Source organism: Heterocephalus glaber, unplaced genomic scaffold (genome assembly GCF_053883595.1).
Source record: "Heterocephalus glaber isolate CG9 unplaced genomic scaffold, H.glaber_assembly_v1.0 deba00000818, whole genome shotgun sequence".
In the NCBI taxonomy this organism is placed as follows: Eukaryota; Metazoa; Chordata; class Mammalia; order Rodentia; family Bathyergidae; genus Heterocephalus; species Heterocephalus glaber.
This window is the reverse complement of record NW_028258164.1, coordinates 17,402,129-17,428,773: the sequence shown is the minus strand read 5'-3', so window position 1 is coordinate 17,428,773 and position 26,645 is coordinate 17,402,129. Positions and strand designations below refer to the sequence as shown.

The following is a 26,645-nucleotide window of genomic DNA, read 5'->3' as shown; positions in this document are numbered from 1 at the left end:
GACTTTCTTTTTCCAGAGATAGTTTAATCAGGAATGTGTGATGCTGGGGTTAAGGGTGTGTGATTACTAATCCACTACATGTAAGGAGACTGCCATTAGTTTGGCACTGCCCTAATCCCCGTAGTCTGAATAAGATAAAAGAGGGAGAAAGATGCTGGTAACTCCTCTTGTTACCTTTGCTGCCTTGTGTGTACCATGTTGTTTCTGCTCTGCCATGCCTGTTTGTCATCCTTGCCTTGGAGTTGGCTGATTATGGACCGAAATCTCTATGAACTGTAAGCCAAATAAACCCCTTCCCTTCTAACTTTGGGTGTCAGGTATTTTGTCTCAGCAAAGAGAGAAAGGTAACTAACACACCTATGTTCAAGACAAGGTCACGCCTCCTACCACTTCAAACAACACATTAAGCCTTCATAACAGAGTGTGGGTTCTCCTGGGATCTCAATAATTACCAGGAGCAGTGGCATCATTCAACATATTCCACCTGTCACTGCCTGAGGAATAATGACAGGAAATTTGCCAGGGACATTGTTTTCCTCCAGTGCTCTCTGTGAGCTAAGTAGTGTCATCCTCATTTTGCAATGGAACAAGCTGAGGCCTTTGGTCACACGCAAGTGCCAGATAACCTCCCTGGTTCTAAGGAGGACCACGTCCTGGGAGGAACTGACACTAATGTGCTTTGTAACTATTTTCAGCAAGAACTGAAACAAAAGGGATGAGGTATCATTCAATTAAATCATTCTAATTAAGCTACTAAAACACTGTGCTTTGAATTTTTCTCAAGATCATGCTAAGCACTCACAGACTGAATACAAATAAATTATTTCATTTTGTAAGAAAAACTGAAAAAATTTCCAATTAAGAGAATGAATATTCTTTCAATTTAGCACAGTAAAAAGCTAATTCTAGGGGGAAATTTTAAATTTCTGCATTAACGTTAGGAAATGATCAACCTATCCATTACTAGGTTGCAACCAGGAACATATTTTTATACCTACCCTGATGTAAAGTCACAGACAAAACTTCAATAAAAACTAAGCCGAGGGCCAGGGATTTAACTCAGTGGTTTCGTCGCCTGCTGTGCAAGCGCAAGGACCGGAGTTCGATCCCCGGTACCAAAAAAAAAAAAAAACAAAAAAAAACTAAGCCGAGCTAAATCTATCCATTATTGACAGGTCTTCTACAACCTAGACCAATGGTGGCAAAACTACAGCAAGTGTGCTGCAGTGGGCTGTCTGTATTATTGGAAAGTCTAAAAGGTTAGCCATCACTGAGTAGACTTATAGTTACAGCACTGAAAGGGGACCTACAATTATGCAAATCGGCTATGCAAATTTTAAAATGTGACTGACTGAAATTAGGAATTTAAGAAATCTGTTTTCTGGATGCAAGCAAATCAGTGGTGGTGAGTGAATGACACATTATGCTGTGGTCATGAAAAATGAGTCTGCTTTGTGAGTTTCTCTAGGGCAGCACAGTGCACTTTTTAACTCTTTACACAGCAGAGTGTGAGTACCATTTTAATTATCTCCAACTTTCTCCAAAGCAAATGTGGGGAAGAGAAGTTGGGCCTGCCTGAGCCCAAACTGGGCCCATTCTAAGTCCAAATATTTTGGGGTTGGGGATTTAGCCCAGTGGTTCTGCCGCCTGCCTTGCAAGCAGCAAGGTCCCGGGTACAATCCCCGGTACCAAAAAAAAAGTCCAAATATTCTGTTGGGTTTTACAAAAATGACTATCTTTTAATGAATACAATAAAAATGTCTCCTTTGTGTTGTTTTTTGATATCTAAGAGCCACTACCTGAATTAAGTAAGCTTAGAGAAGACTTTTTATCAGCTTAATCATTACAAAAAATGAGGTTTGTAGCCACCAACATTAGCAGGACAAATTTATTTATAACAAATGCTTTACATATATTGATAAAAATGCCTATTGATACTGTCAGGCCTTCTTGCAATTTGACAGATCAAATCTTATTTTCATTCTTAAACCCCATGAAGAAGTGGTATCACTGACTTGCATTCACTAGCGAGCAAATTGATTAATCCCTCTCCATAGAAATCTCAACCCTTGATTATACCTATCAGACGTTAAGCAGCATTATTCTGGAGTGACAACACTTGACAAATTCCCCAACCATTTTCCTCAGCCTTTGTGGCCCTGCTAGCTTGTATTAACCCTGATGAAAAATTAATTTTCCTTATCTTCTTCTAAACCCCAAAATCCAAATCCGCCAAACTGGCAACTCTTTCTGTAAAGGTATTATGAAAACCTCTAAAAGATTAATTGCATGTCTTCAGGTGACATTAAATTAATTTCTGTACTCATGACAGACATTTGATACTCCGCACTGAGAGGACAGATAACATTGTCAGGACACACAGAAGGACAGTGGTGTGGTGTCCCAGGGCAGCCTCTTATGAATTCTCCCTCTGATAAGGCTGCACTTCACTGTCACCTGCAGTGTGGCTGATCGCTCGGCCACAGCCCTCACCGCACAGGTTTCTATTAACTGCAACAATGCAGGTCCTATCCTTGTGATCTTTGCGAAGCTCATTCAGAATCTGCACGATAAATGATATACAAGCTATATGAGGTTTCCAAATATAAATAAATACATCTAACTCCTCTATTTTCTCTCTGAAGAAAACTGGATCAAAGCAGAGAAGGTAAAGAAACTAACATTCCTTTCCAGGTTCCTAGGTCAATTCCCTAATTAAATCGCTGCAATGTGATACAAGGGAAGGCAACATTTTGCATTTACAGTATTCATTTATTCTCTGCAAAAAATTATCCTTACCTAACGGCAAATACACCAAACGTGAATTGAAACCTTAAATACTGCCTCTATCCACTTCTGGTAATGGGTCTACACAGGCTGAATACAAATCAAACCTATAAGGTTAAAGAGACCGGGGGAGCTGGACCTTATGACTGCTGGGCTTCGTGAAAGAAAAAGATCCTCTCAACACATGAAAACAGTTTTCAATTGTTCAGAAGAGCGAGAACATGGCACAATCATTTAAGTGTTTGTTCTCCTAACAAATTGCCTTTCTGAGATTTGTTGGGTATATTTAGAAAAAATATGTAGAAAGTGAAATTAGCTGGCCTTTGGAGGAACAAACTGAGCGGCTCTGATACCTCAGGATTCTCTAATTTGGAAAGCAAAAATCTAAGTCTGATAAGGCAAGGATTTCTAGAGCAGCAAAAATGCTGGGGCCCCTACATGCTATGACTTCTCAGGCAGTAGGGCTGTACAGTATGGCTTTTCTAGCTCTAGCCCCTCACCTAGGCATGAATTTCCTGGCTCCTCTACCAGCCAACTCTGCAACTGTACCTTAGAGACTGCTAGAGTGCAAGTGGGACTTGTGCCTCCCTCTGCCCAGGGGCCCCCCTGTGTGATCCTGCCCCTGGCCTCCAACTCCCCAGCCTCAGTCACTGCAGAACTCCCTTCGCATCTTTCCCTCTGAATCTGCAGTGCAGAGCAGGAACACACTATGCGAGACTTCTACTGGTCCTAACAGTGGTCCTCAGCTCTGCAACCTCTCCACACCTAGGCACCCCCAGACCGCCCTACGGAGTTAACCCTGAAGCCAGGTGTGGGTTACTACCCAGAGTAGTAACACTCCTAAAGGCTCAACAAACCAACCAGCATGGTAGATCTACCAAAAGGCAGCAAACAGGCCACACATAACATAATCAAATAAACAAGGAATGTAGGGAAAGGGCAATAAATTCTGGCATAAGAATGTGGTTAGAAAATTTAGTAGGATAAATGTCATTTTCTGATTTCTTTCCAAGTTTTACTCACCTCATGGTATCACCTAAATGTCCACGGAAACAACTATTACTCTTATCCTCAGTAGTACTTGGGAAAATATTGAACCTGCTACTCCTTTGCTGATTTAAGAGAAGAAATTGTGAACTGTGAGGTTTTCAGCTTAATATTTAAGTTTCTTAAACATTTACAATGTCCCTGAAACCCCTCTAAACTCTGCCATATTCTGCACCATGACAGACTGTGCCACCATGGGCCCAAAGAGACAGGGCCTAGCGACCAGGGATCAACCTACGCAACTGTGAGCCAGAAGAAATCTTTCCTTCCTTTTGAGTTTGTTATCTCAGGTATTTTGTCACAGTGATGGGGTGACATAGTACCCTGATGCCCACATTCCACTGAGGAACAAGATGCATCCCTGCATAGGAAGCAAGAAGGCATTCAAAGAATGGTGGAAACTTCCCAGAAGACATAGAAGCCAGTGGGAAGTGGCTCTCAAAGGCCAGTGAGGGTCAACTCTAGCACTGAAGTACATAATTAAAGAGATGGTTCACTGAACATTACACCAGTAAGTAAATGAACAAATGAAAGAGGGAAAAGAGAGAGCTATTACCCGGGAAGAAGGCAGTTGACAGAGGAGGAGGGATTAATGTCTTGCGAGAACATCAATGAAGCTAACAGTGAACACTTGGTAACAGGTGCACAGAGCCACCTGCCCCCCCATAAACTACTACTATAATTGCAAAAAGTACAGCTGTAACCATGAGGAGAGACTCGGCAAACAGCCCCTCACCAAATGACCGGAGACAATCTTGCCAACACTGCACAGAACTCCTGACTACCCATCCAGCCAAAAATGCCAAACCTGAAAGATGTGAGGAGGGAGCATAAGACAAACCCAAATTAAAGGACATTCCACAAAATAACTGGTCCCTGATCTTTAAAAACATCAAGGGCAAGAAACAATAAATGGTCATCCAAATGCCACCAATTAAAAGAGACCTCAAAGGTAGCACATGAGCCTAGACCTCACTGGCTTGGATAATGATGTTGTATCAACATGAAACTTTCCAACTTTTTGTAATATGCAACTGTGGTTTTGCAAAACAATGTCTGTGGTCTGAGGTAATACACTGTTCCTCCAACCTACTTGCAAACAATTTGGGAAAAAGTTTTGTGTATGTGAAAGGACAAAAAGAAACAAGGACAAACCAACACAGCCAGACAGAAACAGCTGCAAGCATGGTGAAGGGTTCCCAGGAATTCCTGTACCATCCATCCCTACAACTTCTCTTACACTGAAGTCACAACAAGAACTTGCCCTACAGCCCATGAGAGCCCAGTGTACACCTACCACCCTCTCTACCACATCTGGGCCCAACTTTTGAAAGGGCAGGAGGGGAAAAGCACCACAGTTCCAGTCCAGGCTCTCCACAGCAAGCTCACACACATAGACTGGGGCCTTCTGCATGGAGCATTTTGACAGCTTTTTAAAAATAAAATACAAGAGAATCACAACTGGACAGCTGGCTTTCCTGGTGGGGAGTTCTTTCCGTCTCCCCCTTCTCTGTGTGGTCCACAGAACAAAGGATTATTTACTTAATTTGCAGCCAAATTCCTAAAATTTTTATTACCTCCAATCAGAGTAAAACATACAGAATGCTATAAACAGCCGCTATGAATAAGTCTTTGTTTTCTCCCTGAAAATAAAGGCAAACAGCACAATGATAGTTACTGAGCTACTCACATCACATGGGTTACAACCCAGACTCTTTTCAACAGTTCTGGAAGGACAACTGAGTCTCACTTTACTGGGGTAGTAATCAAGGTGACAAAGATGCAAACCAAAAATCAAGATGCAAGAACTACAAAGACTAGGGAAAACAGAAGCTGAAGACCTACAACTATTAAGGACTTTCCTGGGACACAGGCTTCCTCTAACAGCTTTTTTCTGTGTTTAATCAGAAAGAATGGCTGAAGATGACTACAGTTAAATTTACAGTAAACATTTGAAAATCTTTTATATTTGTTCTGTTAATACTTGAATAGTTTTATTTTTTGGATTATGTATTGGTTATGAGCAAAATTATTATTTAACAAGATTTCTCAAAATTAGGCACTTAACAGCTTTCTGAGAAATGCTGTAAGAGAACTATTTCATTAAATGCGATTCTTTAAATAGGCTTTTATAAATAATATTCAGGGAGGCATATGAAATTTTAGAATATTTGTAGGTCTCCAACACTATAAGCAACAATAATTTCTTCAACCCTACTAATCTCACCTATTAAATCCAGAAAACATAATAGGAAGGAAGAGCAACTCACATAAACAGCAGTTGATTCACTTCATAGGAAAGGTCTCTCAATTTCCAAGTCCTCCGATGTTTCCCCTCAAAGCTCTAAATATAAAGTCTGACTTCCTTTGACTTACAAGAACCATTCAGGGATATGTTTCCAGCACATGGCAAAGCAGCACTGCCCTTCACCACATGCACGCTCATCCCTTCTGCTCAGCAGTGGCCAAGGGTGAAGGAGCAGCCATCCACCAGCCCTGTGCCCACAGCAGGGCTGTTCACCATCACCTAAGCCCTTCTCTGCATCCTGCTCCATCCAGACACTACCAACTGGCAGGCATCACCAAGAAAATGATGCCTACTCATCGCCCTTAATACAGAAGGCCCCATTAGCAATCTTCTGAGCCCATCCCCTACCACTGTTTATTTACAGGAAACAGCAGAATACGATCCTTACGATCCTTACTGGAGAAACAGGTTAACAACAAAAAAAGTTACAGCTACAATAGCTAACTAACTCTTCTAAAGATGAGCAAAAGGCATGAGACACAGAATCTAACTAGACCTGTGTGCCTAGCCCTACCACTTAGCTGTGTGGCCCCAGGCTGGCGACAAGGCCTCTCTGAGACTTGGCTCTCACCTGTGAAAGGGGAATGAGCCTCTATCTTGTAGGGATGCTAGAAGTACATGCTGAGCAGTGGACCAAAGGCAGCCACTGCTCCTACCAAGCACAAGACCACAGATTTCAACCAGGGGCCTCTGAGCATTCTACAAAGAAAATAAATTTATCACGGGGCTATCTAACAGAAGCTTTCATTTACAGACTCCTCGTGGAAACCTTAGTAATTCCATTAATAGGATGGAAACTGAGGTTCACAGAAATGAAACCATTATCAGAATCTCAAAGGCAGAGACCATCCAAACATGGATCCTCTACACCCAAAGCCCAGTTGTTTTCCCCAAATCTTGTGGGTCAGCTCAGGTCCTGGAGAGAAGCACTTCAAGCTCTGAACACTAGGACAGGAAGCTGCAGAATGGCCCACAACAAGCCCGATGGCAACGAGCCCTTGAAAAAACAAAGAATCTCCAAGCTCCAAACAATGTAACTACCCAATCACCAGGACTGTATAAGAAATACCAAGAAACCATTTTCATTAAATTCTTTTTGAAATCGCTTCTCGGCCTTTTGGCTAAGATCAAGTGTAAATTCTTTTTGAAAATGTTCCCTATGTTCACAATGCAATAGTGTCAACAAAGAGGACTGATAAAAAAAGATGAATTAAAATCACGTTAAAGATAATGTAATTAAATGAAAAGGTAGGCATAAAAACCACCACCTCAAGTCTCAGACTCTTTCACCCTTCAAAAACTTTAAGTTTAAAAAATTCAAAGATTAAATGATTTTATTTTAACAATGAGATATTGAAAATAATGAAAGAAAACTGTTCTGATTCACAGTTGCCTGACAGGCCCAAGCACTCCTGAACAAGCTGACTTAAGTTGTAAGACACTTCCAAAGGGCACAATGGAGCAAGAACACCAAGAACGTTCTGCTTCACAAGCACACAAGGCAATCTTGTGAGCAGTATACCGTGGTCAGCCACCAGAGACAAGCTGTTGAGTGTTCCTCATCACTGAGAGTCCCACATATGGGCCAGAGAATGGCTACTAAGAGGAGATGACTGAAAATAAACAAAAGTTTCATTACATTAGACTTATCTATATAATTTTAGGTTAAAAAGAAGTGAAGGAAATAGTTTTACTTACTCTTTTTTTTTTTTTTTTGAGACAGGGTCTTGCTATGTAGTTCAGCCTGGTCTTAAATGCACTATGTACCCCAGGCTGGCCTCAAATTTGTGGCAATCATCCTGCCTCAGCCCCTGGGTGGTAAGATTGATTACAGGCATGTACCACCACACTTAGCTTATTTTTTTGTTTTACCTGACTCTCTCTGGAGCAACTCTCCAAGAAACTTTATAAATAAGACATATGTCATTTATCTTTATACTGGCAGAAGGCAAGAGTAAACAATGGGAACATGAACTAACAATGAAATGTTTTTATTAAATAACTATAAAACTAAAATATATACTAATAGTCTATTGAGGTACCATGTACAAATTAATCCTCCCCATTGTAACCTCCAGTTGGCCCATAGCAGAGTGTGGCTCAGCCCTGGGCTCACAGTATAAGATTCTCACAGGCACAGCAATACATCAATACCAATGCTGACAGAGGCAGAGCACCACCTGGATCCTGAAGCTGCAGCAGCAGTCAAGGGCAGAGATAAAAGTTCAATAAACATTGAGTGTGCTTGGCACTTGATAAAACTGTTTCCTTTTTGCACTGCCTGAAATAATCGCAACTTGCACCTAGCCACATTAAGAATATACTATCTTAAAAATAGTATCTACCCACCAAAAACAAAAAACCAACAAGGCCATTAGGGAAATACTATTCATCAGTACAGAAAGATACAAGCAAAAGATAAGTCCTCTGAGGAGTCAGAAGCTGGCATGCTCCTGGAGTCACTTGTTAGGATCAACCCTGTTGGCTAACTTGAAATGTAAGATGTGAAAGACAGATAAACAGATATTCCAAAGAACTGCTTTTGAAAATAGCTTTTGTTTTTCCTGTTTACTGCATAATTGGGAAGCATCATTTTGTAATGAGGTCTGATATTTATTTTAAAAATACAAATACATGTGTTAAATGCAAAAAAAAAAAGACAGCAAAAATTTAAATAGGAAAAAGAACTTTTTGAAAGGAAAAGTGCTTCCTAATTTATAAGCTGCTCTTTGAAGGCAGAACTCTGATCCCCCACCTGTCACCCCTCCAGGGTAGACAGTACACACAGCCTTTGCACCTGCAGCTGGCGTGGGAAGCCTGTTCCCAGCACCGAGCCTTCTCTTAGGCTTGTGATTCAAATTAAAACCAGACACTGATGAACACGGTAAACTAGAAAAGAAGGCTAGATAACAGCCATAGCAACCAATGCACACTGGGCTGGCACTCAGAGGAACACACTCTTATAATAAGAAAGTAATGTGATGTAACTTTCACTCCTTTATCAACATTTGGAATAACAATAAACAGATGTGAGAAAAAAGATTCAGATGAAACAAAATTGTAAGTGCTTACTGAATACATATGGAACTCACGACAATCCTCCTACCTCAGCATCCCAAGTGCTGGGATTACAGGTGCCCACCAGCATGTCCAGCTATTTTTCTGCTTAATGCGCGCGGGACATGTGTGCATGCGTGTGTGCATGTGTGTTTGTGTGTGTGTTTGTGTGTGTTTACATTAACTGCCATTAACTGGTTTACTCTAGAAGCATGTGTTGACAGGTCTCCACATTTCTTCCTCAGTTTACAATGTAAGTTGTACACAACAAACAGGTCTCCTTGTTAAAGAGCACGATAAACCCAAGGGTGCTTGCATGTGATATGGAGTCCTCTGAGATTACAGCTGCAGATGCAACTGAGACAGTGTGGCAGGAGAAGGAAGCAGGCAGCCTACACAGCACCTCAGAGGGCTCATCTGTCATGGAAACTAGCGTTTAGAGCACTGAACTGTCCATGCGTAAGTGGGAAAGTATATTTCTGTGCCTTCCTGCAAGTGATCTGAACTGAGCACTGTTCAAAAGAACTGAGGCACAGGCATGCTCTGCTTTGGAACACATCTAATGAGATCATGTGTGATTTCAATTTAGAATCCTATTACTCCTTTTAGAAAAATGAGGGACACTATCTGTGAAACAGAAAACAGGTAACAGTATCTAAATGGTGCTGCTCAGACATGGACTCATGGACATGCTGCCCACAGGCACTCACTGAATCTAATCCTGCACACAACAAATTACTCACTTTGTATATAGGCAATTTTATTTCTTAATGGTTCTAGTTTGTTGAATTTGTTACCACAAATTTGTTTAACACAATATGCTATCACTAATTATTGACAGAAAGCTGATAAGCTGAGTAATATGTACCTGTGGGACGTCACGTTGGTCTTTCTAGAGACAAGTGACACAATACGGGTGCAGGCAGTGCTCTTACGAGTATGACAGTTCTCGTACCAACTTTCAGTAGGCAAAGGCTGGTTACGCCGAGGTGTGGCCAACCAGTGGTCCACAGATTACTTGCCCTCTTCTAAAAAAAATGTTACAGGGCCGGGGATTTAGCTCAGTGGTGCTGATGCCGGCCTTTCAAGGGCAAGGTCCTGAGCTCGATCCCCGGGACCATAAATAAATAAATAAAATAAAAAATGTTATAACAACAGTTTAAAAAAGTTCTGTTACTTACATACATTAATTGTATTACATATTTTATATACAACCCAAGACAATTCCTCTTCATTCAATGTGGCCTAGGCAAGCCAAAAGGTTGGAAATGCCTAAAAGGCAATTTTTAACTTTCTGTGCAAAATAGGACCTTCTAAGAGAAAGAGATTCAAAGAAGCAGACATAAAATTTGTCCACTTACCCCTGTTGACAACTTAATCACCCTGAGCTTGGAGCTCACATGAGGCCCATCGCCACAGCCTCCACTGTTGGCTCGGTGCATTACCGTCCTCTTCACACCAGGCTTTATGTCCTGGGGCCGGCCCTGCAGAGATGGCACTCGGGCTGCCTGGGGGGTGGGTGGGAGCTCCTCCATGTCTGCAGGTTTGATCTGCAGTACTTGGTGCGGTGTTTGACTCTGAGGAACTATTCTGGCCTGTCTCAAATGTTTCAGTGGTTTAGTCTGCTGTCCTTGATACTGCATGTTAGCACCAGATGGTACAAAGTTTGATGTTTTGGGCTGAACACTTGGCAGAGTGACATCTTGGTTTTTCACAAGAAGTCTGGTCTTCACATTCTGCCTGCTCTGTGCACCTGGGAAGGGTAGCAGGGGGTTCCCGTTGGTGGGGGAGGGGGCAGCCACCTGCTCCTCCTGCTCCCCTGGGGCATGTGGGGTGTAGAGGTGCTGCTGCTGCTGCTGTGCAAGTCTTTCCAACAACTCCTTCTTCCGAGCACCTGCCTGCTGCTGCCTCCGCAGCTCCTTCTGCTTCAGGATCTCTTCCCTTAGGCGTTTCTGCTCTTCTATCTTTAAGCGATATAATCTTGTTTCTTCATCTTCATCAGGAAACTACAATGAAAAATACACATGGCTTATTTTGCTGTACAAGGCAAAGTGACCATTCTACTTTGACAATCTGGAAAAGGCATAACCCAAAAACTTTTCAATCTGGTATTGAAAGAAAGCATTTCAATGATGCTTAAAGACTGAGTGTAACTCCTTCCTCTGGGGAGGGGCAAAAAAATAAATTACACAGTTAAAGCTAATTTGGAAAATCTTATCAGAATATTAAAAATGAAATGATGTAAATTTCCACTCATTTACAAGTTTAAAACCAATTAAACCACTCATTTAAGATATCAAAATATGTTTCCAATAGGAATGGCACTAGCAGCGAGGCCCGCCGTCACATGGGTTTTATCTGGCTCTTCCCTGACAAACCAACAAAAGGTGGGGTATAAATGACCTGAAAGGCCCTGATTAGAACTATTGATTTTTGTACAGAATTTTCAGCCTGATCTCAAACTCATTTGTCACAGAATAATTGGTTATAATGAACAGCATGAGTCAATCTCTCTGACCTTGAACTCATGTACCCGCCTCAGAATCAAAATGTTGCCAATTGCAGTATTGGAATATTAATGGTATATAAGGAATGCCTTGAAAATTTCAGCCCCAAACCATTCTGAGAGTTTATCAAAAAATTCTCTGAAAAAATCCAATAACTTTCATAAAATACACCTGATAAGAAAAGCTTATAAAAAGTTAAGCATTTAAAAAATAATATTATATAGAAGTCACTCATAGCCACAGATCCACTGTAGAAAATGTCAGATTTAATCTCCTTAGAATGTGCCTATTTAATAGCCTTACCTATCCTCAGCAAGCCCTAAGCATCAGGAAGGTGATATCAGACTGCAGCCAAGGGGTCAGTCATCCAGGGGTCTCCTAGGGAGCCTGTTTGTTCACCCAGAGGCAATTCTGACCAGCTCAGTTCCCTAATTTTCAAGTTCTGGACACACTCCAAACAGTTCATCTGAAGGTGGCTTGAGAGGCTTCTACCCAGGTGGGCATACAGACCAAGAAGGACACTGAGGCAAGGCGAAACAAACAGTCCAAACAACAGAGGAGTTCGGGCAACACTCAGAAGCACTGGGAGCAGCAGATGCACTAAGTGGACCATCACAAGACACAGGAAAAATTACTATTCATTAGCATTTCCCCAAACAATCCAGAAAGAGTTAAAGTATGTTCAGTAATGTAGGCAGGATTTCATCAAAATAGATTTGTGCTTTATTATATAAACTAAAGGCACTAAAAAATTTTTAGCAAAGAAAATTACCTAAACCACCCCAATTCAGTTTATAAATCTACATTATTTTTTCATATACTGATTATAAAACAGAAGTCACCCTTCTAACAAGCTCTTATTAAATGGTAAAGCAAGATTTTGACTTTATAATTACAATTTTGATTTGGTAGCATTACATTACAACCACCACAGTAATTTGTTAGAAGAAAATCTAATTTAAAAAATTAATTAAAAGATAGAACCAGTGTGAACTGGTTTTTATAAAATTAAGAAAGCATGACTTGCCTAAATCCACATCTAGAGAAAAATTTCATGCCATCATTGTTATATTAAATGCTAATCTATTATGCTACTTCCTTATAGTCCACATAAATCTTCCTAATACTGATAAAACTTCCAGATTGTCTCCTTGTTTTATCCTCATTTAACAGATAAGGAAGTTGAGGCTTGTGAGAGGTGAGGACCTCAAATGCAAATTGTGTCAAATACTGGCCCACATTTATTATTAATACTTGAAACATTCTGTACCTCTTTTAAAATTAACAATATAATTATACTGAAAACAAACCAAACCCTCCAAAGTCTTGAAGACAAAGAGTAAAAGAGGCCCTATCTTCCAGGAGTCCAGTGTGAATCAGAAAAAACATCACAGAAACCCAGCAGTGTACTCAGGGTCAGCAGAGCACAGCCCACGGGCCAAATCTGGACCTCTCCTGGTTCTGGAAGTTGCCACTGGGACACACACATGTCCATTTCTGAGTGAACTGCTCAGAAACTGCCTTTTTGCTAACATGCAAAGTTGAGTACAACAACTCGGACTACATGCCTAAAATATTTACAGAGTATTTGAGCCCTTTAAAAAAAAAAATCTTCTAAGCCCTGGAATATATTGGTCCTATATAATGCAACAGTAATTGTTCAAATATATAAAATGCAATATAGTAAACTAGCGAGAATATACAGCTATTCAGCTAAAAAACTCAATTGGGAAAAAGAAAAACTGGGCATATTTTGTGAGTAACTTGTTAGATGAGTGAACTAAGACTGACCTGGAAGGTTTCCTGTTTGAGACCAAGTTTTTTTAACAAAGAAAATGCCTCACCTCTGGTTCTGTTTTTGATTCTTCCTTAGGTTGAGCCGAAGGGCTACCTGGCTTGACTTTCACATCAGTTTTTCCCTGTGAGTTCCTGGAAGCCACCACAGCCCTTGAAGGCGGGGATGTGCTGACGATGGGCTTCACCTGACCGGCAGGTGTGGAGGAGCAGCGACTCCCGCTCATTTCTATAACGTGAGACGGCGCTATGGGTAATTCACGCAAATTGCTATTCCTGGGAGCTGTGGGCTGCATCTGCTGCATGGGACGTTTGGTTACATTCTGAGATGCTGCATTCTATCACAAGAACAAAGACATTTTAATTACAACTGGGAAGCTGGCTGAAGGAACATAAAAAGGCACATCATGAAATAAAAAATTAAAAAGATCATTCTCATTAGTAACTGACTTCTCTTCTGGGCAGCTGATATTTTCATATATAAATGCAGCCTCATAGCCTAATTCTGAAGACTCAAGGTAAAGCTAACCTGTTTGCCTACACATAGGCTAATGCTTACAGAATCTCACCAGGTAATTTTTGGTTGGAGCTTCAGGCCAAGGACTAACATTTTTAACAAAACTCTCAGAGCCAAAAAGCACTCTATCTGTCATAAGGACTCAATGACATCAAGAGCATATCTAAATTTAAGGCAGAAGAGGAGAGGATTCAAGCATTAAAGTTATGATCCTCAACCAAATAAATGCATGTCAATTTCCCACAACTAAACATCAGTTCCTTAAAGGCAAGGATCTGTCTTTTCTGTTTACTGCTGAAATGTGAGAATACCTGGCAACAGGACAGTTAGAACATTTCTCCTGAATTCATTTTTTTATTTGGAAGCAAAAGAGACAGAGATACTCTATGCATCAAAAATTAAGCCACTGGGAAAGGTAGCATGACTACCACCCAAAAGTACTTTCTTTTCTTTTTTTTTTTTTTTTTTGGTACCGGGGATCAAACTTGGGACCTTGCGCTTGCAAAGCAGGCACCGGAACCACTGAGCTAAATCCCCGGACCCCCAAAAGTACTTTCTAAAGTTACATGTCTATTAATTAATATTTATCACTACTGAAGCATCACAGCACATGAAAATAGGATGTTGAAGTCAATATTAACACAGCCTTTAAACATTTTAAGCACAAATGAGTTAAGTCATTAATTTCTGTAGTTAAGAAAACAATTTCCTAAGTGTTTTTTAAAACACAGATTCACTTCAAAAGGATATACAACATATCTATTCACTTAAAATCAGAACTGAAAGACAATCTAACCAATTATGTCCCTTGAATTCTATTTTCAAGTTAAATCAAGGGAAGACAGCCTCATACTTACATGCCGCAGGCCCTGGCGTGGGGGGCACTGCACCCGACTGCTGCTGGGTTGCGGCTGCGCCGTCTGCACATGTGGCCGGAACTGTGGCTGAGACAGAGGCATCAGAGGAGGGGGTGGCGCAGAGAGGTGGTGGTGATGCTGGTGCTGGGGAGGAGGCTGGTGCTGGGGAGGGGGCTGGTGCTGAGGAGGAGGCTGGTGCGGGGGCTGCAGTGGGGCCTGGTGTGGGGGTTGATGCTGATGGTGCTGCGGCGGGTGCTGATGGGGCTGTGGCTGCTGCTGTGGCTGGGGCTGCGGCTGATGAGGAGGGGGCAGTGGAGGGTGCAGGGGCCCCTGCCATCCAAGGAAGAGAAACAACAGTTTATAGACACATACACCAAGTACATTCCAAATCAACTGCTTCTTTAATAACCTCCACCCCAAAAAGAAACAATAGGCGGTACAAGGCTTCACTTTAAATTTGCTGATGAAAGTGATACTACCTTAAATGCAGTAGTACACCAACAGCTAGTGCCTTAAACTGTATGTTTGCCCCAAGTCCTTTCTACTCAGGATTCCAGGAATTTATCTGAAGGAAGTAACCCTGATGCGAACCAACACATAACCTCAAGTATGATCCCCTACTGCACTACAATACCAAAACACTGAAACCAACATACACATCCAAATCAGCGACCTTGCGCAGTAGGCTTAGATTACATAGAGAGACAATTCACTGATGTGAGGTCAAAACGACATGGTAACTGGGGGAAAAAGCACAGGGATGAGGACTTACTGCTTTCAGAGAAGACTAAAAAGCACACATGAAAAGTATTCACAGTAACTGTTTGTGAGGAATGAGATTATTTAATTTCCTTTTCTTTTTTTTGTGGTACCAGCGATAGAATGCAGGACCTTGTGCTTGCCACGCAGGTGCCGCTGAGCTACATCCCCAGCCCTCCTTTTCTTAAACTTATCTAAATTCTAATATTTCTACAATGGAGATAAACTTTTTATAAAAAGAAAAAACTTAAAAAACATTTAATACTTCATTAACAACCTAAACAGTAATCATTTCCCTTTTTCATTTAGGTACATATTCTATGTGCTTCTAAGTTGAGTCAAGTAAACCACTGTTATATATATTAATGGTAAACCTGAAATACAAGAAGGAATATACCAGATTAAAAAAAGTCACAAAGACCGGTGTCCACCCAAGAAACACACACCCACCAGCAGAGGGCATTCGAGTCTGTCACATACTGAGTGAACAACAACTGTTCCTCCCCACAAAGGACCTTCTTACTGTCTAGTGCTGGAACGAAGAGGAGCATTTTTCAACTCCCCAAAAATAACAATCACTTTTCCCATCTCTCCTAGTATTTGAGAAATAAACAATATCATCCAGAAAACTGTGCACTTTAAAACTAATCCCTGTATTCTTTAACTACAAACCAACAGACTAAAATGAAAATCTGAACTTCACTTTCATGCAACACGGATGTAGCCATGCACACAAGGTTTTCCTCGAGGCTGGTCATGCGTGTACCTGCAGGTTGGGCTGTGCATGTGTGGGCAGGAAGGGCTGGCCTGGGCCGGGCAGGAACGGCTGTCTAGGAGGAATGAAGGGCCGGGTTGTGGCGGACCCTGGCTGGCTGAAGTGCAGGATCCCCACTGGCCCTGGGGGCTGCAGGGCTGGTCGCACGGGCCTCTCTCTCGGGAACACCGGCTGCTGTCCTTGCTGATTAAATGCTGGTCCTGGCTGCGTGAATGTTAAAGGACTCTGTGCAGGAACGGGATGACTGCTGTTCAGAAGCGTAGGAGGTGGTGGGGGTGGAGGAGGGCTGCGCTGTTCCAGGAACAGGTGACTGGGAAACCTTGGTTCACCTGAAACTGAACAGCAGTACAGCAATGCCTTCAGGTTAGAAAGACCACACACTTCTTACAAAAGAGGTTTATGAACTGTCTTGCCATGGACAAAAATTACAAATGTGGGTACGACATGGATCTTTAGACAAAATCCTAGATTTTGCCCATTTCTATGCTGCTTAGCAGGTCATTTTCTATAAACAATTTCCTCCTTTGTGTGACAATTTTCACACTTTAGATACTAACACTGTCCAATGTGAACATGTGAAATGACAGGCAGAAATGCACGGTACAAAACCTGACACCTTTAACACATCCCACGGGAGCTAAGTCAGCTCTCACAGTAACTGTTCAGGTGCATCAGTGAGTACAGTTTGTTCCCCTCACTGTGCCTGCCACCCCTTCCCAGGGTACCTCCCAGGAAGAATGGGTCTCGATCCTGCGGCGGGGGCGGGGCTCTCCACTGGTCCTGGAGAGGAAGTCGTGGGGGCTGGCTAAAATTGTTGGGAACAGGTCCAGGTGTATGCTGTGGAAACTCCGGAGGACCCTAAAGAATAGCAATGGGAAAACAGGGTGAAAGACAGAAAAATACCTTGTAATTCTCAGAAATGTATACATGGTTCAATGTTTTCCTCTGAAAATATCAGGCAACATATCTATGGTCAGCCTGCCATGCCTCTCTCTCTATGCACACATACACACATATAATGACATGCTATAAAAACTGATTCTGCCATAATGAAACTGAAAAAAACAGAATGCAGCATCAAAAAGTAATTCAATGTTTTAATACTATTACAATGCTACAAGAGTATTATTTTTAAGCTTATTAAAATCCATGCAATTATTGATCTTCTTTCCCATTAATCCAAAGGACTAAATGTCTACTTGGAAATTTCATATGACATTTATTTTCTCAAAGATGGTATTCTTTGCTATCTATTTAACACAACCATACGCTACAGCTATGAAACTGCTTTACTTCAAAAAAGAAATTCAGTTTGTGCCCTAACAAAAATCTGGAACCTTTGACATAACAGGAAAATGTGAATATTTAGGAAACCAAATTACTGTAAGAGAAATATTAAACAGTTTTATCCTTTGGATAAAAAAATGTTAAACACATAGTATAAAATTTTTCAATGACTACTTAGTACAACTCTACACAAAGCAAAACTGCTCACCTTCCAGTTGGCCTTTCAAATACTGAGAATTTTCTAAACATTGTATTTATACAGCAGCACTTAAAGATGATGTCCCAAAAAGAAAGAATTATTAACTTCTCCAAAAAGGAATAATTATTAGCTATCATGAGGATAGTCTGCATTGACTGTAACTCCATCCTTCAGACCTGGGCCAGCATAGCTTTTCATAATCACCCTTCTTTCTTACAAACTTTTCTACAAGCCTGACATCTCCTTGAAGAGCCTGTTCTGCCCTGCTCCCCACAGGCACTGAAGAACACTACAAAATATTCACTGGCCAAACCAGAACCCAGAAGACCACTGGCTAGCTAAGAGTGACAAAGAAGCTAGGTTTAACACAAACATGACATCTTTATGAAAACATAAGTATTAAGAACTTCAAGAAAGACGTGGAACAGAAAGCCCCAAAACAAATTCTTGTAGATTTTCTTTAGCATTTTATGTAAAACCAAGGAAATCCTCACCACACTAAAGTCTAAGGTGGGAAGTGGAGCTTCTCACTGTACACAGAGGCATCAATTAAGATACAGCCAAAGTGGCAAATGTTCTCAAGGAATCTAAGAGTGGGAAGGGAGAATCCGTGTCATGTACTCATGCTACATTAGAAAAGCTTTTTCTCTTATAAACATATACTCTTTATCATATTAACTTGAGATTTTACTGCTGTGGTGCTTTGGGTATGGATATTCTTTAATATTTTTACTTTGAAAAAATGCCAGAAAAATTATTTCAAACAAATTGATTATCATGCAGTTACCTTTTAAATCTGCATGAGGAGTTTCCCTGGACTTGCCTACTTTTGCCCAAGGATAAAAAGGGTCTCACTTTTTATGTGAAGCCAATGAAAACATGGGATGCAGGACTCATGTCTACCAAAATAATTTTGTGTTTTACCAGGTAACTTAAATGTTGTATTTATAAACAGAGCAAAAGTATTCTATCTTTAGTTTTATATTTCAACATAGTTCTGACATATACAAGTTGAGCATTTCTAATCTGAAAAACCCAATTCTGGAACTGTTTTCATTTGTGCTCTTTAAGTTTCAGGTTCCAAAGCATTTCAGATTTCAAATTTCTGTAGCAGGGATTCTCAATGAGTAAAGTCTATGGTAAGTATTCCAACATCTGAAAAACTTCAAAATGTGAAATGCTTCTAGTACCACTCATTGTGGATAAGGAATATTCAAACTGTACAGGCATTTCTAAAACATTTTAAAATAATCTTCAAAACTTTCAGGATGACAATAAAGTAATACTCAAAGGTTCTGCATTATTTGAAAAATATGTTTAAATGTTTCTTTGAGTCACCCAGCCTGCGCTCAGGTCTGTGGAGAAGTTTATTGCATTGCATCCCCTCTGATCCAAGCCATTTAGCAATTCTGGCCCTGGGTAAAAACCCTTTGCTGAGTAAGCAGGCCATTTTCTTAAGCTGTGTAGATGTACATTCAATTATACTTCTCTCTTAAGGGAACTCACAGGAGGGCCTTTAAACAGATAAACAGAAAGGAAACCAGTAAAACAACTCATGCTACAAAGTATAAAACCCATAAACAAAACTATACTACCAAGTGGCTGAAAAGGACACTAGCCTAGCCTTGAAACCAGCTAATAGAGTGGTACCGGAGTTCACCAACACTTTTGTTTTTGAAGAATGTGGTTTGCAAAACAACAGTGTTTGGCCAAATTGGTTTTCTTTGCAAATTGTACATCAGGTGACAAACACGACCATGGCCATCCTTTCTGCACAAATACAAATGTGACTGACCATCTTTTATAAAACTGTGGAACAAATTAAGTTTGTTAACCAAGGTGCCACTGTATCTACAAACATTTATAAAATAAACTGTTCAAACTGAAAATCTAAAGGGTTAAGCAAAATATATGTATTTTATTAAATCTAATATACATATTTTATTAATCTAATGTACATACTAGATTAAAATAGGACAATCAGTACCACTGTTTGAAATCATATGATTTCAAACCTTTTAAGTTTGGTCTCTTCCAACTGAGTCCCAGTCATTTACAAGTAGGTTAGTTTTGTTTGCACCAAATGACTGAATAGGACCACGTGGGTGTGAGTTTAGTTGGGGTAGATTTCTATCAACACAGAGAAGAGATTTAACTCATAGATCCACCCTGAGTAGATCCTTGACTCCAGGGTTGTCTGGTCAGCAGGAGGACCGCCACCTGTCAGGGACTGTCTGAAATGAACTATCCAGGAGCTGCAGTGTCCAACAACTCAGAACCAGGGAGGTTTTCGATGAATCAGGGAACAAGGTAAAAGATAAATCAGTAAGCCTAAGCTTGTGGAAGGTGTGGCTGCCACACACCAGGTTCGGGATGGTACCAGAACTGGGCCACAGAGAAAGAACACTGGGAATAGCCTGGATGAGGTACAAGTCTTAGGGTCTGAGGCTTGGGATGCTCGCCAAGAGGTTATCTGAATAAAGTGTCAACTTTCTTGACTATCTGGTTTACCTTGATAGACAGAGGGAGCCAGGGAAGTGGGTCTGAACCAAGGATCACACAGTCTTGACCCAACAGTAACAGATGACTACAGTGATTCTCACAGAATCCAACAAGAGCCAGTCAGAATCCAGCTTGTAAGTATCTACTTTGGAGCAAGGACCATAGCGGGCACAGGGGCAGAGGCCAGGAGCCCTAGTCTGAGGACATTGGCTTCTAACACCCTGACCATGGCAGGCTCCCCAACCTCAACACACAACCACAAAACTGGAGTGTATGGCAGGCAGCAAGTCACCATGAACTCCCAGTCACATCACTATCTCGGTATTTTAAAATCATTCAGTCAACAGCATCAGAGATTTCAGTACTTGAGAAACAGGCTGAGGAGCTCAGTAGTTCCGTCAGAACAGAAGGAAACTGTAACCAGGAGAGTTTTGACCCATATAATAAAACGCTTACAAAAATGACAACATTTGGGGATTTTAAAAAACAACTTTTTCTTACCTTGGATATAAAAGTGTTGTCTACAACTGAAATCAGAATTAATGAATTCTGGCAATGTCACCCTAGTATATACGAACTCCAAGGTTTCATGTACTTCTCTGGAAGACAATCTGTGCTTCTGCTTCAGCCAAAAAAAATGCAAAATGACTACAGAAAATGGCCTATCTTAAATCCTTAGTCTAGAGACTTCACCTTCTGTCCCCACCTCCTTCTTGGCCAACTGGCTGACTCCCTGGTCCTCATGGTCTGTTTCAGAAACCCACCCTGACACTAGCCACAGGCAACCCAAGCATCCTGCCTCTCTGCCTTGCAGCCAGATCGGTGGATGAAGGATGCAGGACAAAAAAAGCTCACCTTGGGGCTGGGGATTTAGCTCAGTGGTTTGTCAACAGTCGCACAAGCACAAGGACCCGAGTTCGATCGCCGGTACCAAAAAAAAAAAAAAAAGCTCACCTTGGTGCAAAGGAATCACTAAGCACTCATATTCACTTTTAACTGGCCCCTAAATGTCACTCAGCAGTTCTCCTGTCAAGAGTCCCTGATCATTTTCCACCTGAGCACCATGTAGCCCTGACCAAACTGCTCAGACATTCCCTCCACCTGAATGACCCCAACACTCTGCCACATCTAAGTCACCTTTTCTGTAATGAATGATGTGCTTGCTGCTTGCTCATTTTTAGCAACAATCTATGAGAGAGAGAGAGAGAGAGAGAGATTGATTGATTGATTCTCTACTACTGCATTTGCCTGGATTTTTCCTAAACAGCATTGGAACAGCATGTTCTATTATAAATGATCTGTCAGAAAGCTCTCAGCCTTGCTACACTAAGCATCTCTAGGGCTTGGAACTTGTTAGCTATCAGGGTCACCTCGGTGATGGTGAGCTAATGAAAAAGCAGACTGCAGAGGTGTGACAGAGGGATGAGAAGTGCACCAAGTGCTTGCTGTGAGAGGAGAGTCCTCTGGAGGCTATTTCAACTTAGCAGGTACTGTAAACCAGAGCTACTCAATGTGAAAACTTTCATCAATTTAAAACTCTTCTACCAATTTCAACAGAGGGTAAAACAAAGCTTAACTTAGCCATCATTCGGAATCACTGGAAGCTCAGCTGCACCCTCACACCACTGGAGAGTGGAGCACTACAGGTGTATCTTGCTCTCCTACTGTGCCGCTGCATCACTGCAAATGCCAGGCAGGACTCCTCCCAGAGCAGGAAGACAGGGCTTCTGGGGCTGGCCTTTCTCCTCCAAGCTGTCAGGGCAGCCAGGGAGTGTCAGCGTCTCTCTCACTGCCTCACTTTTGTTCCTGACTTTTCTGTCTTTGTTACTTAGTACAGAAGGCCCAGTATTTGTTCCTGAGTTTCCTACTAGTTTACAGGGAGCTGGGAAGTGTGTTGGTCCCATATGAACCCTGAACTACTTGTACTGTGATGCAGAGTTGTGAGTCCAGAGAGCGCTGGTCACAGGTCTCACAAGGCCCTTCTTAAGTCCTTTCCTTCCCTCCCTCACAGTTAATTTCAAGTCCTTCAGAGAGGTTTTCTCATTATAGATAAGGCAAAATGTAACTGGGAAAGCAGACTGGCTCCCACTCCACTGCTGAGTGGGAGGTCTGCAAAGTTCTGATTTCTGATTTTACGGAGGTTGGGATCAGGGAAAAGGACTCTTCTTCATCCCCTTCCATCCTGTTCTCAAAGGAAGCCATTACTGAATCAGAAGAACTTAGGAAAACTGATAGATAAGTTTTCAATAAAAATTTCAAACTGCCTGCAAACGAGATACATTACTTTCTGGGTCTCTAAGCATTAGCAGATTCTCTGGAAAATTACTTTAAATATTCATAACTTCTAAAGACACTTTCTTGTATTAAACTGAAGATATCAAATCTTGCCTCCCTTGGAATCTTAATATTGTGATTTTCTCTCTCTCAAACCTTTCCTTTCTCTAAGTAACCCTGTGCCATCTAAATGCATATTCAGTGGTGTTTAAATGTGACATACAAAAGCCCCCAATTCTCTCATAATAGTTTTCCATACTCATGGAACACGAAAACTTTTAGAACTTACAGTAAGAGTTATGCAGAACTTTAACTTCCAGACAATCCTAAGCGCTCAGCTAAGAAAGCAGCACTCAGAAGCAGGCTGATGCCAGCACCTGCTCCAGAGGCCAGGGAGCAGAGCCCAGGCTGACAGACACCCTTCTCCAGCCCTGTCATCTCCTGACTGCAGCCCTGGGTAAGTGACTGAACCTGTCTAGGCCTCTACTTGCTCATCTATTAAACTGGGATAACAATAATACCTATCTCATGGGGAGATCAAAGTACTTAGATCAGTACCCTACAAATAACAAAACTCTATCACATATGTCATTACCACTTTTACATGCCTCTTTTGCAGAAAGTAGTCTGGACTATAAATAATAACATATATAGCTTCGAACAACCTCCATGATTCTGTAAGGTGGAAGACAAATTGCCATAGACCCCTCTTCTCCACACATTTCTGGATTCAAATAGAAAGCTTTGACAAAGGGACCAGCAAACCCCAGAAACTTTGTCTCCTAAAGCTCTCCAGTCCACTCCCACTTCTCTCTGACTGCCAGGTCCCTGAGGACTAAGACCATGTCTATCTTTTTTTAAAAATTTAAATATCTTTTACATAACCCAGTGTAGCCAAATATTAGCATGTGATCAAAGGCAATAAGGATGTGGCAACTCCAACCATGCCCACTTTGGTATATTGATAATTTCCATCTGAAAACTTTGGAGAAACAGTAGTTACAGGAATGGTTGTCTGACCTGCCCTTTCATACATGTCATGTGATGTTTCCTTTGGGAGGGTTCCTTTCTGAATCAAAGTAAGATATATCTTACTAGTTTTTCACTAGCTTTGCTGTAGATAACACCTCTTAGATGTGGGTTATGATAATGGTTACTTAGTTTACTTTTCAGAAACCTGAAGGCCATTTCTGTCAAAACCATGGACTCTTCATTTGGTCCGAGGCAGATGTTATGGTTTGGATATGAAATGTACTCCAAAGGTTTGTATGTTGAAGGCTTGATGTTCAGAGGTGGGGCTTGTGGGAAGTGATTGATCCGTAAGGGCTGTGATCTTATCATGCTATCCATTGATGGGTTCATAATTGAATGGACAATTGAGAGGTGGTGGTAACTGTGAGAAAGGGAGCCTCACTGGAGGAAGTAGGTCACTCACTCTCCTTTCTTTCTGGCTGCTGTGAGATGAACATCTTTCCTCTACCCCTCCTTTCTTTCATGATGTTTCTCTGCCTCATTACAAGCCTCAACCACTTGTCTGGCACAGTGCCGGGCACGCAGGACATCATGTATACGTAAAGATGAATGAACAACCTATTTCTATATCAAGGTAATCCCAGACTCACATTCTAAACCTCAAAGTACTACGGCATGTTTTTAAAAATCTGGCTAACTGCAAAGTGAAGTGGAGCATGCCTATAATCCCAGTGCTAGAAAACGGCTTCATGTCTACAGATGGAAGTTTTAAAAAAAAAAAAATGGAAAGAGTGATCTTGCTGCTGTTACAGGAACACGGATGCTAATAAATACTGATGCAGATGGGTGCTGTCTGGCTTTCCCTGGTCATGAGTCCCAGGTTCCCAGACAAGACTGCTGGGATTCCCCTCATGTGTTCTTGGTTCTTGCTGTCTTCTGAGCAGCACCCAGGCTCCAGCAGGGTCACATGGTTATAGGACCAGGTTGGGGCAAAGTGAACATGTACAGTCTCAGACTTGGCAGTTAAATAAAATTCCCACATATAATCCTCATTCTTTTCTCAGCTGCCTGTGAACAGAGGCCACTGATGCCACAGAGGGGAATCTGATGCTTGGGAAGCGGGCTAGTGACAGTAATGGTGCCAAGCTCTGAAGGTTCTGTGCTTTAAGATCTGTCTATGCCAAGAGATAGTCCTAGGACAGACTCTAGGGGAGTGGTGGCAAACCTATGGCACACAAGCCTCAATGGACTGTTTGTATCACCGAAAACTCTAAAAGGTTCACAATCACTGCTCTAAAAAGTTCACCATCATTGCTCTGGGCAAAGGCTGTCAGGCTGGTGATAGGTGCCGCATCTCTGAGGTCTGCCGGACAAAGAGCAGGTGTGGGGTTGCTGTCACAGCACACCACCCCTAGCTTATAACTGAGTAGACTTGTACCCAGGGCCCTCACTCCCAAGGACCAGGGTGAGGTTCAAATCTCTCACCTGAAAGAATTCTTAGCCCTGTTCCATGTCCCTTCCTGTCCTGCTTCTGTGAACCCCTCACATAATCACAGGCGCCTAAATGCCCATCTCAGGCTGTACTTCTGCTGTCCTAAGGCTCAGCCCATTTTACTGCTGCTTCCAGCCAATGATTCCTGGTGTCTCCCAGGATGCATGGAGCCTCTAAACTGGCTCCTTCCATCTCTGGGGTACCTCCAACAGCCTGAACCCCTGTCCACCTTGGTCTGGAATAGACAAGTATATTCAATGAGTATATTCAATGGGTAGAAAAAAAAAGCATGGGTTTGGAAAACATCAGAGAGGGCTGGGTGTAGTGGCCCATGCCTGTAATCCCAGCACTTGGGAGGCTGAGGCAGGAAGATCACCATGAGTTCGAGGCCAGTCTGGGCTACATAGTGAGTTAGGACCAGTCTAAACTACATAGGCAAAACCCTGTCTCAAAAACAAAAACAACAACAACAATAACAAAAATCAGAGAGCTAATGTACCAGCTGAGAAGTTTCTCACTTTTATGCAAGAAAAATTTTCAAAAACTTGGCTTTTAAAAAGTCAGCATTAACTGAGTTTTCTGTGACATGAGCCTCACTCCCTCACATCCCAGCCCACAAAAGGCACAATATTGGACCTGACAAAATGCAGCCCCAAGACACACAGTCTGGACAAAGCACTTTGCCCTGTGATGAAGACTCGAGGTCACAGAATTACAGGTGAGCTGCCCTGGGTTCCATCTTCCGCTTACAACCCTAACCTTCGGACTACGGCTCCTGAGGTGCCCTTTCCATCTCCCATGCGTCTTCTGAGACACATCTGCCTTCCATTAAGGCCACAGAAACTGAGGCTCCAGTCTGCTGTTTGGGACACAAAAAGTTCTCCTGATGTGATCACTCCTTAATAACGTTTTTCATCTCACGGGTGTAAGGGTAATAAATTAGCAGTTCCCTCTACCACATACAGAATTATTTTAAGAATGTGAGTTGAGACTACTTCACTTAATAGAACTTTTTAGTACTAATGCAATTCTATCTTTGGAGAGAAAAAAAAAAGACTAATCTTTTCAAACAATTGCTCTGTTTTTCTTTTCTTTATATCCCTTTAAAAATACAAGGTAAGAAATTGTCATTCTCTCTCTCATAATTCTTACACAAATTGTACTTTCACTTTTTTGCATCTCTTGTTAATTACATGATGTTATCTATATTAATCCTATTCAGGAAGAACTGATAACTTCAGTTACGAAAAAAAGATGGAAACTTTGCATAAATTGCTTAGCACAAAGTTAATCGTATAAAGCTGAGAATAAAAAGGCTCCAACAGCTATTATGTGACTTATCAGCTTCCTTAACAGGGTCAGTCAGTGTGTTTTAATAAGACTAATTAAATACCTTAACAATGTCATTGAAACTTCATGAATCTTTCAATAAATTACAACCTTCTCTATAATATGTTTTCACTTATTAATCTCACTTAACATGCCAAGAACTATTTAAGAAGCCAATTGAC

At 41.5% G+C, this 26,645-nt stretch overlaps 1 protein-coding gene across 8 annotated transcripts in view; it reads right to left on the bottom strand.

The window, feature by feature from the left end:
* Rbm33 (RNA binding motif protein 33) overlaps positions 1–26,645 on the bottom strand; it is a 112,221-nt gene that overhangs the window by 16,011 nt on the left and 69,565 nt on the right. For all 8 annotated transcript variants that reach the window (XM_087207832.1, XM_004860335.3, XM_021240919.2 and 5 more), the window contains 5 exons: positions 17,134–17,266; positions 16,400–16,743; positions 14,875–15,204; positions 13,551–13,838; positions 10,561–11,205 (listed from right to left, as the gene is read on the bottom strand). In XM_087207832.1, coding sequence (XP_087063958.1) covers positions 10,561–11,205; positions 13,551–13,838; positions 14,875–15,204; positions 16,400–16,743; positions 17,134–17,266 — 1,740 coding nt within the window. The remainder of the gene's footprint in view (positions 1–10,560; positions 11,206–13,550; positions 13,839–14,874; positions 15,205–16,399; positions 16,744–17,133; positions 17,267–26,645) is intronic.